Here is a 14,251-nt window from a genome sequence, read left to right as displayed (position 1 = left end):
TCTCCACAAAGTCTTCCTTTTCCTCAGCCTCCAACCACACCATCCAAATTAAATTGTCTCACTGTGTGTGTGTGTGTGTATTATAAATATATTACAGAATTTTTTATAGTAGCTAAAAATTGGAATTAAGCTGTAGGGGAGGAAAAATAATTTTCCCTCTACATTTCTAGGTTCTTGGCTAAGATCACATTTATAATAAAAGACAGATAAACAGGAGAAAAACAGAAGTTTAAAACATGTAAACATCCTGTGAACATAGGAAATACCCAGGAAAACTGATTAACTCCCTGAAATGGCCCAAGACATCACCTTAAATACCATCTTCCACCAAAGACCAAAGGAAGGTGTTGCGGTGGGAGGGAGCCAGTTATGGGAGGTTACTAGGTAAGCACAATAAACAAAGGTAAGATTGCTATGCAAAAAAAAAAAAAAAAAAAAAAAAAAAAAAAAAATATATATATATATATATATACACACACACACACACATACATACACACACACACACACACACACACGAGTAAATAAATATTAATCTTTATGCCCAACCTGGGGTTCATGCTCTACCAACCAAGCCAGACATGTGCCCCTGTTGTGCAAACTTAAATTGGTGCCTGCTTCACTGATAAAAGAGTTTCTAGAGATTTAGTAATCCTTCTCTTCCAGGTACAAAGAAGACACCTTTACAAATGGTGATTTCCCTTATAAATGTAAATTTCCCTCACAAAAGGGCAACTTCTCTGTTTTCAGAGATTCTCCAGGTTCTGTGGCCTCTCAAAAACAATCATCCCCAAATATTCTTTATGCCAAAGAGGCATATTTAGAGAGGTATATTGTGTTCCCCTCCATTCTTGTCTTTGAAACTTCCTAGTTTCATAGTCAGAGGCTGAGTCAGTACATTACTCCATTACTTTAGTGAACCAGTCAGTCTCCTATTCTTGAGAGTAAGTCAGCTCATTTAAATGGCTGGGTCTTTTTTCAGAAGGTAGTGTTGCAGATGGGTTCCCAAAATTAGGCCTATAGTACGCGACCAATCAGGTATTCATTAAGAGGCCCTAGTATTCTTCTGTGCATGTCTGAATGATGACTGAACTTCTGTTTTATAACTGCGTATCTATTTGTCTTTCACTGAAACTGAGCATCCTGAGGGCAAGAATTTAACACATTCACCCCTGCAACCCTAGTGCTCATCATGTAAGCATTACTTCGTGGATGGGTGGATGGGTGGGTGGATGGATGGGCGGATGGGTGGATGGATGGGCAAGTGGGTAGTATTTTTGTGGGGCTTAACTGCAGACTGTTTAAACTGACTGGTATCTCTACTGCATCTGGCATGTGTCTCTAATATGTCTAACTTAGGAAAAAATACTCCCTAGTGATTTTTTTCAACCCATAAATTTTGCTCACCAAGTGGACCCATCCACAGCCTGAAAAGGATTTGTTTATTACAGTTTGCTTGCAGCCCTGAAAATACCAAGTTTTAACTTCACATTGTAAGACTAGAAAGACCCCTGTCATTCAGTGAACCCTTACTGGGTACCAGTGGCTTTATATACTTCATTTCCTTTCAGTGTCAATTGTTCCTAGTTGTCAGTTGTAGAATCTGAAGTTCAGAGTTTAAAGTAACTTGCTCTAAACCACAATCAGCGGAAGAGATGGGATTCACATCAAGACTCTTCACCATTAAGAATCATCTCTTCTCTCTCCTCACTTTCTGTCCCTCAGGTAGAAATTACAGGGCTGCTGAAGTTAAATCCTTCAACACATGGTCTAGAAGCTCTATGAGGACCAAAATCTGACAGACCTGGACCTTCACGGTGCTTTGGGGATCCTGCACATGTTCCAGGGTTGCATCAACATCCAGGGCCACAACCAACCCGGATGTAAACCGCAAAGGATTGTCTGACTCGCCTGCTGGCTCAATGATTGTGGCTGAAGCTTTGTGGATCTGTAAGCAAGAAAAAAACATAATGATCCTGAAGCCAGGTCATCCCTGGGCGACAAAACATGATCCGTGCAGCTTTCTGTCTCATTATTAACAGGTGAACATGTGAAAGCCAATCAGAGGGAAGGCTCTAGCTCAGCTATTCAACTGGTCAAAGAAGATCACCAACGTCAACAGTTCTGACTGTCTGAACAGACTTGACAGGACCTGCTCTGGAAGGGGGAGGTGTAGGAAGGTACTCTGCCGCAGCATGGTCTGTACAATTTTGACAACTTCTACAGGTTTGGATGTCATGAGTCGGGGCATCAGGTCAAGAAGTTTGTCCACAAAGCTGTCCTGTAGGTGGGGCAAATCAGCAATAAAACACCTGCAGGAACAAACAGAAGCCAAGTGACTAAGCATTTATTTACCACAGGATGATCCCCAAACATATGCCAAATCCTAAGGTAGGAGAAGTGATGAACTGAAGGAGCTCATGGTCCCTGAATGAGAAAGCCAGGCACCTAGATAATTACACCTTGGTGATATGAGCATCCTGATAGCCTTGTTTATTGAATACCCCTATGTGCCAGATATACTCCTCAAGTGTTTGGCATGATCATATTTAATCCTCCCAGCAATCCTGTGCATTGTTACGATCATTATTTTCATATTATAGATTCATTAATTAAGTTAACAAATACGTCTTTAAGACTGCAAGTGCCAACTACTATCACAGGCACCAGGGACATAACCGTGAGCAAAAGAGAAGAAAATGCCTATCTTAATGGGGCTTATATTTGTAGAAAGGAACACATAGATTCAGAGAAAATGATGTTGCATTGAGGCTTAAAAATGTTAAATAAACTCATTCCCAGCTCTGATTCCACAGTACTCCTGCCTTATAGAAGGGGACAGTCGAAAAATATTTCACTGAGGTAATAGCAGTGCAGGGACTCAGGGGCTGAATTAAGAAAGAATGTACAACTCTATGCAAGAGATGAGAAACTATGGCATACCAGAGCTATCACCTTCCTAAAAGTCTCTTCAACCCAAATGTGCAAAAACAGACTCTCCATCTTAAATCTAAAACCAAGGGCACCTGGGTGGCCCAGTCGGTTGAGTATCCAACTCTGGATTTCAGCTCAGGTCATGGTCCCAGGTTGTAGGATCAAGCCCCACGTTGGGCTCCACACTGAGCATGAAGCCTGCTTAAGATTCATTCATATTCTCTCTCTCTCTCTCTCTCTCTCTCTCTCTCTCTCTCTCACTCTCTCTCTGTCTCTCTCTCTCTCTCTCTCTGTCTCTCTCTCTCTCTCTCCCCACCTCTTCCCCTCTCCCCTGCTCGCACAGACTCTCTCAGAAAGAAAGAATGAAAGAAAGAAAGAAAAAGGGAAAGAGGGAGGGAGGGAGGAGGGAGGGAGAAAAAAAATCTAAAACCAAAGTAAGGCATGAACTCAGTTGAGATGTGAAGCTAGGATCTTAAAGAGCCAAACTGGAGTGTATCATCTGCTAGAGAGCAGCACCCACTGGTGAAGCGTGGTATTGCAACTCAGCCCTACAGGAAGCTATCTCACCCAGATGAAGACTCAAAAGTATGTCATGTAAACTTCAGGTTTGATGAGGTTCATGGGGGCAGGGATAAGGGGTGGAAGAATGAAATATCTGACTTAATAAATATTAGACTATAAAATCTCATAAATTCTTTCCTCCTAGTATTATATTGCCAGTATATCACATGTCTGGTCACCAATTCAACTACCACTTCTTCGCTAAGCCTTCCATTCATCTACTAGATCTGTTTTAACCAATTTATTTCATACAGAACTCTGAGAAAACATAGCTGTACTACAAAATAAAGGCTACCTACAGAATTATGGAACAATTTTTTGTAGATTACTGTTGTTGAATTTCCATATTTCTCTATAAAGAACAGTGGTGAAAAGAACTTTTTTGTTGAGATTTTTCAACAAAAAAGTTTGTTTTACCATCTAGATACTTGTCTTTTTGTGGCCCAGCTGAATGTTGAATCCAAATGATTCTCGATATTTTTACTGTACCACTGTTGCACATTTAGCTAAGTTTAAAGAAGTTTACATACCCCTAAAAAAAATGCGCGAGGGCACACTGCCACAGATAACAGGTTGGATGCGTGGGTTAAACCAAGGATTCTAGCTTCTGATTGCTCCTGTTGCCCTCTAAGTGCTGTTATCTGCATAACCAGGAGTCAGTAAGCTAGATGGTAATGAAATAGTTACCTCTGAAAAAAGTCCACTTCCTGTAAAAACTTTTCACACATCCCAAATAAGGGGTCAACTCTGTAGAAAAAGAGAAAAACAAACATACATACATATATTTGGCTTACGTAATCTTCGAACTGAGGAATGAGGACCAAATTCCCAGAAACCTGAGCCTACGTGAAAGGAAATCAGAGTATTACACTATCAAAATTATCTCTAAAAGGAAGAGCAGATTCCTAATGGACCTAGGGGGAAAATATCTGCCAGAATGCCAAGACCCAATTAGAACACTTCAGTGGCTATCAGGCTCAATGAACACTCAAAATCAAGGGCTATCATAGACCGTGCCTGGCATCAGACTCACTAAGGATACAGGGCAGAAGCACAGCTTGCAGGCAATCCAGCGTCATGTTCCTTCCCTGCAGGAGTCCTCACCGCACTCCATTCAGCCATCCACAGAGCTGTCTGGGAGCTGTGATCTTGCCGTGGACAGACAGCTCAGGTACAAGGAGATGACATCTACGTCAGTTGAGTTTGGAGACCAGCCTGGATGAGAAGCCTCATGCTCCATAGGTGCTAACATCTCTTGAAACAAATCCATAGGCATACCCTCCAGGGTCCCCACAAGGGATGTGCCCAGTTAAAAGAATCACTACACTCAGTAGAACCCAAAGCTATGGTGTCTGCATCAGGCAATTACAGTTTACTAATAGTCCCTTCTGGTCTATATGCAGTTTTCTCAGTGACAATTTTTATGATCACAGTGTTACCTAGTAAATACAGTTGATATACCAGGTTTCCAGGGAATATACCTAGAAAGTTAACCAAAGGTCAAATTCTCATGCAGAAGGGGAAAAGTGCTGTTACTACTTTGCCCATAGACAGGACTATGTTCTTTCCTCACTTGGCTTCTCTGGCTTCACAGCCACTCATTTTCTTTTTATTTCTTGTAATTTCCAAATGAAACTTTGTATTTATTTTCATTAATATTGTATTCATTAGAGGAGTAAAATTCCAGTGAGGAAAAACAGACAAATACTCTCTCCTTATATAAAAACATGCAAGAAAAGGGTGTCAAGGTTCTTAATAACCTAGTTTAATCTTTCTACTAAAATGTAAGCTCCATGAGAGCAGGGACTTTTATATTAATTATTTTGATATATATTTTCTGGCACAAGCAACTATTCAATAAATATCTGTTGAATGAACAAATAAATGAGAAATGACAAATGGAAACTTACTCTACAAACAACATGCATTTGAATTCTTTTCCTAAAAAACAGGTAGCACTTGAAACTTTCTTAACTCTGATAAACTACCAGAAATGGAACTGCAATCTGATAGTGAGGTTCACCCACTAAAGATCTCCAGGAGTAAGAGGGCTGGAAAGGAGACCTCAGGAGGGGGTAAAAAGAAAGCAATTCAGCCAAGCAGTATCAATGTGGGGTCTGCCTATATAGAGTCATCTTGTAGAACTTCCCAATAGTAAAACATAAAATAGATTTGGGAACTACCTCCAAACCCCAAAACAGACCAAGAAGCCTCACCTACATGCTATATGAAGTAGGCCTTTATCACTAAGAACCTCCACTTTTTTCTCAGGGTAAGGAAGGAAAGCAGAGGAAAAGTAAAGTCCACCGGGAAACCAAACACTGATCTACTTCCATTTATAAGTATGCAAAGACAATGGAAAATCATTAGATGCTATGATCAGGGCTGTAAAGGAGACCAAGCAGACCTCAGTGAGAGAAAGTCAAGGCAAGAAAGCTCAGAAAATCTTTTCTTTAATTCTAATAAATAACCTCAGTGAGATTAAAGAGGAGATCTGAAAGGATACTGCACTGATAAAGCAAGAGAAACGGCTATGAAAAGGGCGCACTGAAGAAAGCATACTGGTAAATGAACAGTAATAACGAAATCAACTCAAAAGTAAGGAATACTATATTGAAAAATGATGAAAACTGAAGTCATAACTTAAAAGAGCATATTGAGGGGTGCCTGAGTGGCTCAGTCGGTTGGGCGTCCGACTTCATTTCAGGTCATGATCTCGCGGTTTGTGAGTTCGAGCCCCGCGTTGGGGTCTGTGCTGACAGTCCAGAGCCTGGAGCCTGCTTAGGATTCTGTGTCTCCCTCTCCCTCTGTTACTCCCCTGCTTGCATTCTGTCTTTCTGTCTCTCTCAAAAATAAAAAATATTTTTAAAAAAAGTTAAAAAAAAAAGGAGCATATTGAAGAATTTACACAGAATATACAGTAGAAAAGCTAAGACACTGAAATTATGAGAAAAAAGATATAAGGGAAAATAGGCCCAGAAGACACAACATCCAGTATGACAGACTGGAGTGGATGGAAGTGGTAGTAATTAAAGAAATAATGGTTGGGAAAAGATCCCTGAGCTAAAAGCAGAGTTTATACTTCAAAGTCCCACTGAAGGTCAGTTAAAAGCATTGAAAGAAAACACATATCTACACACATCCTGGTAGAATTTCTGAATTTTAAACAGAGAGAAAAAGAAAAAGAACCAAGAAAAATAAGGAAACAAAGGAAAGAGAACCAGACTGACATTGGATATCCTAACTGTAACATTAAATACTAAACAGTAACTCAGCAACATTTACAGAGTTCTGAAAGAATTCCAATTATGCATAAGAGCAAAAGAGAGGCAGTTTCGGACATGCAGGGTCTCAATGAGTATATCACTTACATACTTATTTAGAAAAACAATTACTAGAGAATGCACTGCTGTCAAATGGTGAATTAGAACAAGGAATTTTAGGGGTGCCTGGGTGGCTCAGTCGGTTAAGCGTCTGACCAGCTCAGGTCACGATCTTGTGGTTCATGAGGTCAAGCCCCACATTGTGCTCTATGCTGACAGCTCGGAGCCTGAAGCATGCTTAGGATTCTGTGTCTCCCTCACCCCCTCCCTCCCCCTCCCCCACTCGTGCTCGCTCTCTCAAAAATTAATAAACAGAAATTTTTTTTAAAAAAGGACAAGGTATTTTAAAAAGCAACTGTGGCACACACACACAAAAAATGAGTGAGCAAGTTCGAGCTAACTCATTTTGAAAAAGTACTTATAAAGATTAATGCATACTTTAAGAAAGGATTCTTAAAATAAGAAATACATTATAAAAACATAATAAGCTGAAACTTAATTCCAAACTATTTAACAGTATGAGACAATGAAATAAAAACACATCAGAACTTTCATCTTGATCTGAGGTGACTGTGATAAAGGTGATTAAAAAGTCTATTTAATTTTTTGTGCTGATAAGTTGAATATGTTTATTAAAAATGTAAGTAAAAATAAGTAAAAATACTATTTCTATAACTAATATAAGCTAACATTTATCAAGTGTTTAGTCTGAATGCGTCAGGCAAGTATTTTAAGAGCTTTACATATAATAATTCGATAATCCTTGCAATATCCCTATGAGGGCGAGACAGATACTATTATTATTCTAGTTTAACTTACAGGGATCGAAATGAGGCACAGAAATCTTCAGTAACTTGTCCAAGGTTACTAAGTTTCCAAATGGTGGGAATCAAGATCTGAGTCTAAGCAACAAAGAACCATAGTCCTCTTAACCCCTATCTTGCACTGCCTCTCACTTGAAAAGGTTAGAAGTAGGATCAGAACTCATGCTCGCTTCAGCAGCACATACAAGAGAAGTAGGATCAGAACTTTCAAACTCATGCATGAAACAAAGATACAAAGAAAACAACCAATCCAGCAAAAGCCAAGAAAGAAAGAAAGAAAGAAAGAAAGAAAGAAAGAAAGAAAGAAAGGGAATGTGCAGTGTAGTGAGACTACCTTGTTCAAACCCAGACCTCTCCACTTCCTAGTTGTTTGATTATGAATGGGTTTTTTTAAGCCCAAAAGAAAAAAAAGAAAGGAAAGAAGCAGGGATGCACACAAATGGAAAATATAAATTACTACAGCACAAGTAAAGACCAAATATATTAGAGTCTTTGTATAAGGACATGGGAAAATGAAATACTGTTGGGGCAAAAACAGTTTCAAACAGACAGCGAGGCAAACCATAAGAGACTCAAGTGCAGAGAACAAGCTGAGGGTTGATGGTGGGGGGGCGGTGGGAAATGAGTGATGGGCACTGAGGAGGTCACTTGTTGGGGTGAGCACTGGGTGTTATATGTAGGCAATGAATCACAGGAATCTACCCCCGAAACAAGAGCACACTGTATGCAACCTATGTTAGCTAACTCGACAATAAATTATATGTTAAAAAAAAAAAAGAAATACTGTTGGATGAAATTTAAAGGAGGCAGAACACAAAGTATATCAATATTCCATTTATATTAATATGCACACATTTATAATGTAGATGTATTTATCTGGCTTGGGAAGAGTCTGTTGACAGTTGTTTTAGAAGGGGTAGATTACCAGGGAACCTTCACTTAACCTGCAATATTTAAATTAAAAAAAATTTTTTTTTAGTAATTATACATAAACTGAAGAATATATCTATTTTCTTTAAATAAAAAAGTGTAGATGCCAACACAAGCACCTGTCTTTGCTCAGCTGTGACTGACAAATAGTAGGGATTAAACATTTGTTAAATGGATGTATGGCTATCTCTAAGATTAAATCACTACCAGATTTTATCAGGTCACTAGATCAAAATAAGTGAAGAAATCAAATAACATTCAGAATGTTCTTTCTGCCTCGGTATTTTTCAGTGCTTAAAAACACTCCCATTTCCTTCTCTATGCCACATTTAGACTGACACAATCACTTGACTAAGCATCACATGTGTCCTCCACCTGGGAACAAGTTACTGCATTGTATCAAATCTACAATGCATCATTCTTAAGATCCACCTTTATTTTATGAAATAAGAAACAGACAATAAAAAAAAAACACTTTCAATCAAAATATGGCAAAATCAAAATTAAAAAAGTATAAAATCAAAATTTCAGAGAAGTTAAAATTTTAAATGTGCATTTTAGAACAAATGAAATATGGCAACTCTATTAGAAAGTCTGATAGTGAGCTCTTACTATGTACCAAGTACCATGTTAAGTGCTTCTACATGTATTATCCCATTTATTCTTCATAAAAACCCCATGAGACAGATGCTGTCATCATTCTCTTTTTACAGACAGGGAAACAAGGCACAGAGAGGCTTAAAAAAACCCATTCATAATCAAACAACTAGGAAGTGGAGAGGTCTGGGTTTGAACAAGGTAGTCTCACTACACTGCACATTGTCTTAATTTGTCTTTACTGCCTCGGAGAGCTTACTAGTCCCTTCAGAAGAGAAAAAATGGTTCCTGGCACTAAATTCTTAAAGAAATCTAGCAAGGACCAAAAAGAATGTCAGTGCTGCCTAATGAAGTCTTATGTTGTGCTGTAGGCAACAGAGAGCCACTGGAGGGGTTTTCCAGAGACTTAATTTGTTCCAAAGATAGAACTTGGAATATCTGAGAAAATGAAGAGTTTGTATACCTCTTAGCTAATCTTTCCTAAGTATCTTTTCACTTCTCATTAACTTTGGTGAGATCTCTGAATGCATTTGGAAGCGTCTTTGAAAGGACTGTGCCTCGCTTTTAGCCAGCCACACATCTTACCCTCGAGTAGTCCGTGCTGTTACTATAAGTTGCAAGGCTTTGGCCTGCAGCCTCATGTGATGGATAATCACCACCTGTTTGTTCTCCACACCACTGTACATGAACTCCATTTTGTAGGTCTCTTCCATGATCTATAAGGAAAGGTAATTAACAATCAGTAAAAGTATCATAATGGTCTTGAGAGCAACACAGAATTCTAGGTGAAATTCTGAACTGAGTTTGTTTTTGTTTTTAAGTAGGCTCCATGCCTAACATGGAGACCAATGCAGGGCTCAAACTCACGACCCTGAGACTGAGACTCGACCTGAGATTAAAAGTCAGATGCTTAACCAACTGAGCTACCCAGGCACCCCTGAACTGATTTTTAATACAGAACTGAGATATTTAAGTGCCTATGGTGAGAGAAATTAGGGTAATTTGATAAAAATTAATATGTGTTATGAGAAATTACTTTAGTATATCTTACAAAAAGAGAGTAAGTTGTTTTGTTGGTTAAAAAAAAAGATTTTCGGGGGGGCAGCTGGGTGGCTCAGTCGGTTAAGCATCCGATTCTTGACTTCAGCTCAGGTCATGATCTCATGGTTTGTGAGTTCGAGCCCCACAGAGGGCTCTGTGCTGGCAGTGTGGAGCCTGCCTGGGATTCTGTCTCCCTGTGTCCCTCTCCTGTTTGCTATTTCTCTCTCAAATAAAGATAATACTTGAAAAAAAAAAAAAAAGACTTTTGGGGTGGCTGCGTGGCTCAGTCGGTTAAGGATATGACTTTGGCTCAAGTCACGATCTCAAGGCTCCTGAGTTGGAGCTCTCTGTCAGGCTCTGTGCTGACAACTCAGAGCCTAAAGCCTGCTTTAGACTCTCTGTCTTCTTCTCTCTCTCTGCCCGCCCCCAACCCCCATGCTCACTTGCTCTCTCTCTCTCTCTCAAAAATAAATAAAATTAAAAAAAAAAAAAAGACTTTCACCTGGTAACAAAGTCATCTTAGTTGATGACGTGAAGATATTAAAAGTTTAATCACTGATAAAACTGTAAAGCACTGTTTGTTACCCTTAAACTGTGGGTACAAATGAATAAACACTGTGTATGGACACCCGACCCCAGGAAAAGTCCTCAAGGATTTAGCATCAGGAACCATTAACCACGTATTAGTCATCCAGACAGACTGTTCTATGGGCCTGGTCTGTTGAAGGGAGTCTGGAGAGAGAACAAGTGCAGAAAACAATGTCTATGACCTCAGCTCAAGCCCAGTGCATTAAGCTCTTGCTCTCTTCTATCCAAATCAGCTACTCCCACCCAATGATACATCTCTCCCGAATCTGTGCTTGTCTTCCTTTGAGGGCTTTGGGGTCAGAGAAAGGACTCCAGACTCTCCCACAACTGGCAGTAAGACAAGTTAATTACATAGTGCCTCAGTTTCATTATCTGTAAACAGGGAAGAAACAGCCCCAAAGTCATAAAATTTAAAGGATAAAAAGGAGCATGGAAAGCACTTAGTACAGTATCTGGAACCTAGTAATGAGGATTCCTTTCCCCTCTTCCTCTCAGATTACTGCTCCCTGGTCCCATCCTTGCCATTCTGGGGTACTAGTCATTAGGCTCTATTCCCCTACAATAAGCCACAGAGCAGATCTGAGGAGGAATCTAGGTCAGATGAAAGATCAAGTAGAACAAGGGAAACAAAACACTGTGGGTATCAGGAGCTATGGGCTCAATTCCCTAATTCTACTACCGATAGCTCTATGAATTTAACCTGCTGATCCTTAACTGTTCAATCTATAAAATGGACTTAATATTTATTCTTACCTAATGGGATTACTGTGATAATTAAAATAGACCTGAAATTACTTAGTGAACTGTACTTTAACAATCACAGTCACCATCTTTAGCTTGCTACTGGGTCATAATGACTCGGTCATATACCGACTCCCAATCTGGAAGACATGACCCAGAGAAGAGTTCACTAAATCCCAATACCTAAGAATGAAGGGAAACCGCTCAAAGCTACACAGAAATAAATTCAAGGCAAATATAATTAAAAGCTACTTAATGAACTGAGGACAACATAAGGACCTTTTAACATTCAAGAGATGGTACAGGCTAAAAATATAAACAACCTCAAAATGAGTTCAGCTATACTTTCAGATAAACGATTTATGACAGTATTTATTGGATTCTAGTCTATCTAAAATACAAACTGATAATAATATATTTTTAGAACAATAAAGCATCTTAGAAATCATCCAGTTAAAGGGTACCTAGCTGGCTCAGTCAGTTAAGCATCCGGTTTGATCTTGGCTCAGGTCACGATCTCACAGTTCGTGAGACTGAGCCCTGAGTCAGGCTCTGTGCTGACACTGCGGAGCCTGCTTGGGATTTTCTGTCTCCCTTTCTCTTCCCCCTGCCCTAGGACAGAGGGATGGAACAAAGGGAGGAAGGAAGGAAAGAAGGGAAGAAGGGAGGAAGGGAGGGAAGAAGGAAGCAAGCAAGCCAGTGCTGTGTCCCCTAATTATGCTGCTTCTCATATCACTAACTTCTGTCACAGGCTAGAACTGGGGAGGCCACAACAGAGGCGTGGAGCCATGTGAAAGCCTCTGACTCCAACTTAGACAAGACAATTCCTAGAAAGAGATCCATTTGAGAAGGTCCCGATACGTTTACCTGTTTTGCTGCTGCTGAGGCCAAATCACTCTGCTTCAAATACAATGGGGCAGCCACATTCCAAAGCTTTTCTTGCAAGGCCTACACAGACAAATCAGGAGAGAAACGAACAAAGAGATCAAAAAGACTGGCATGTCATTTGAGGCTTATGTGTTTGTTTTGCTTTGGAAATCTACTGCATTAGGACTTCCTCTCAATCTTATTCTTTTAAGCTAATAAGCCCTGCCTACTATAAAGAAAGAGGAAACCAAAGGTTTGAGCTCCTCCCCATTCAATCCAATTCCTGTCCCAAAGTCCCTACATCCAGATCAGATCAGTGCTTGCAAGCAAAGGGCAGGAGCCATCCAGGTCTCACCAAAATGTGCAAGCAAGCCAGCTTCCAGGGTTCTCGTCCTTCCTTGTTCCCAGAGCCACTAGACTACCTAGGCTGCCTCGACCCTTCTTCCTTGAGCTTCCTTCCAAGCTCCTTCCTTGGGGCTTTTATTTTGCCCCATGTTCACTATCCTTTGAACAGCCTATCACCTTACTGACATACCCAACCTAGAAATCAACAGGCTTTCCTAGATTCCTCCCTCTCTCTCCATCTGTGTTCAAAACGAGCACTAAGAGCCGCAATTTTACCTTCCATCTCTCTCCTCTCATCTGAACGGCCCCATCTCTCAACTCTCTTATAAATCTCTGCTGTAGTCCCTTATTTTCAGTCCTTCCTCATTACAGACATAATTTAATGGCTTTACAGAAAACCTAAACAATTTCCCAATAGAAGCATAACATAAACAATATACATAATTTTATGTTTTCTAGTAGCCACATTTTTATAAGTAAAAAGAGGTAAAATTAATTTTAATAGTATAGTTTATTTAACCTAGTGTATTTATTATAATTTCACTAAAAAGTCAGTATTTTAAAAAATTAATAGTTTACACTCTTTTTTCATACCAACTCTAAGAAATCAGTGTGTATTTAGCATTTATAGCACATCTCAATTTGAACTAACGTTTCAAGTAATCAATAGTCACATGTACCTGGTGCGGATCCAGTTAAGACAGTAGCAGGTCTAAATTATAGATACAGAAATTTTTAAATCACCCAAATCATACTACCCTTGTTTTTGAAAATTCATTTCGAGTCATTTCTTATATGTATGCTTTTTATATAGCTGTAGTCTCAAAGCAGAAATAATTTTGTATGCTTTTTTGGTACATAACATTAACTGTATTTTGTCATGGTGTATAATTCTTCATAAAGATCATTACTGGTTACAGAATATACTGTTGAGTAGTTGTGCCAGAATTTACTTCGCTTTTACCCTGTTATCAAACATTTGCCTGTCTTTGGTTCTAAGCCTTTTCCCCTTACCTACACTGACACTCCATGACACTGACCAACATAGCTCTGTGTTCTTCGTAGGAATATTTTCTTTTCTTTTTCTACTGTAGAAAACCGGATTCTTTTTAAAGACCTGCTTGTATTCCTTATAGAGATAAGAAGCCAAGAAAGAAGGAAGACCAACAATGACATGGCATTCACTATGTGTCAAACACTAAGCACAGGGCTCTTACACACCTTGCTTGTTACCAGTCCTTACCTAGGTAGAATTATTATTAGCCCTGTTACACAGAGGTTTGGAAAAGACAAAAAACTTTGCGAAATGGCACAGAGGAACTTTTGGGGATAATGGAAATGCTCTATATCTTGACTGGTGGTGGTTACACAGGTATACACATCATACACATTTGAAAGAATCTATGTAGCCAAACAAGAGCTGTTTAAATCCCAACCTATTTCAGTATACACACCCACCTCCACATATATACACACACCTGCAAAGCCCTAAGCTCACGTA

The 14,251-nt window shown here is 39.4% G+C and overlaps 1 protein-coding gene across 2 annotated transcripts in view; it reads right to left on the bottom strand.

Annotated features, from left to right (window-relative positions):
* The window catches only part of INTS4 (integrator complex subunit 4), a 124,378-nt gene that overhangs the window by 11,964 nt on the left and 98,163 nt on the right, over positions 1–14,251 (bottom strand). Inside the window, exons 17-21 of one of the 2 annotated variants that reach the window (XM_007079053.2) lie at positions 12,406–12,486; positions 9,754–9,884; positions 4,182–4,241; positions 2,152–2,311; positions 1,804–1,947 (exon numbers count right to left, since the gene is read on the bottom strand). In XM_007079053.2, coding sequence (XP_007079115.2) covers positions 1,804–1,947; positions 2,152–2,311; positions 4,182–4,241; positions 9,754–9,884; positions 12,406–12,486 — 576 coding nt within the window. Of the gene's footprint in view, positions 1–1,803; positions 1,948–2,151; positions 2,312–4,181; positions 4,242–4,419; positions 4,683–9,753; positions 9,885–12,405; positions 12,487–14,251 lie in introns of those variants that run through there. The other variant, XM_042957511.1, reaches the window with a different exon arrangement.

The sequence above is a fragment of the Panthera tigris genome, chromosome D1 (assembly GCF_018350195.1).
Source record: "Panthera tigris isolate Pti1 chromosome D1, P.tigris_Pti1_mat1.1, whole genome shotgun sequence".
In the NCBI taxonomy this organism is placed as follows: Eukaryota; Metazoa; Chordata; class Mammalia; order Carnivora; family Felidae; genus Panthera; species Panthera tigris.
Note: the sequence above shows the minus strand (reverse complement) of the source record. Positions and strands in the feature narration are given on the sequence as shown.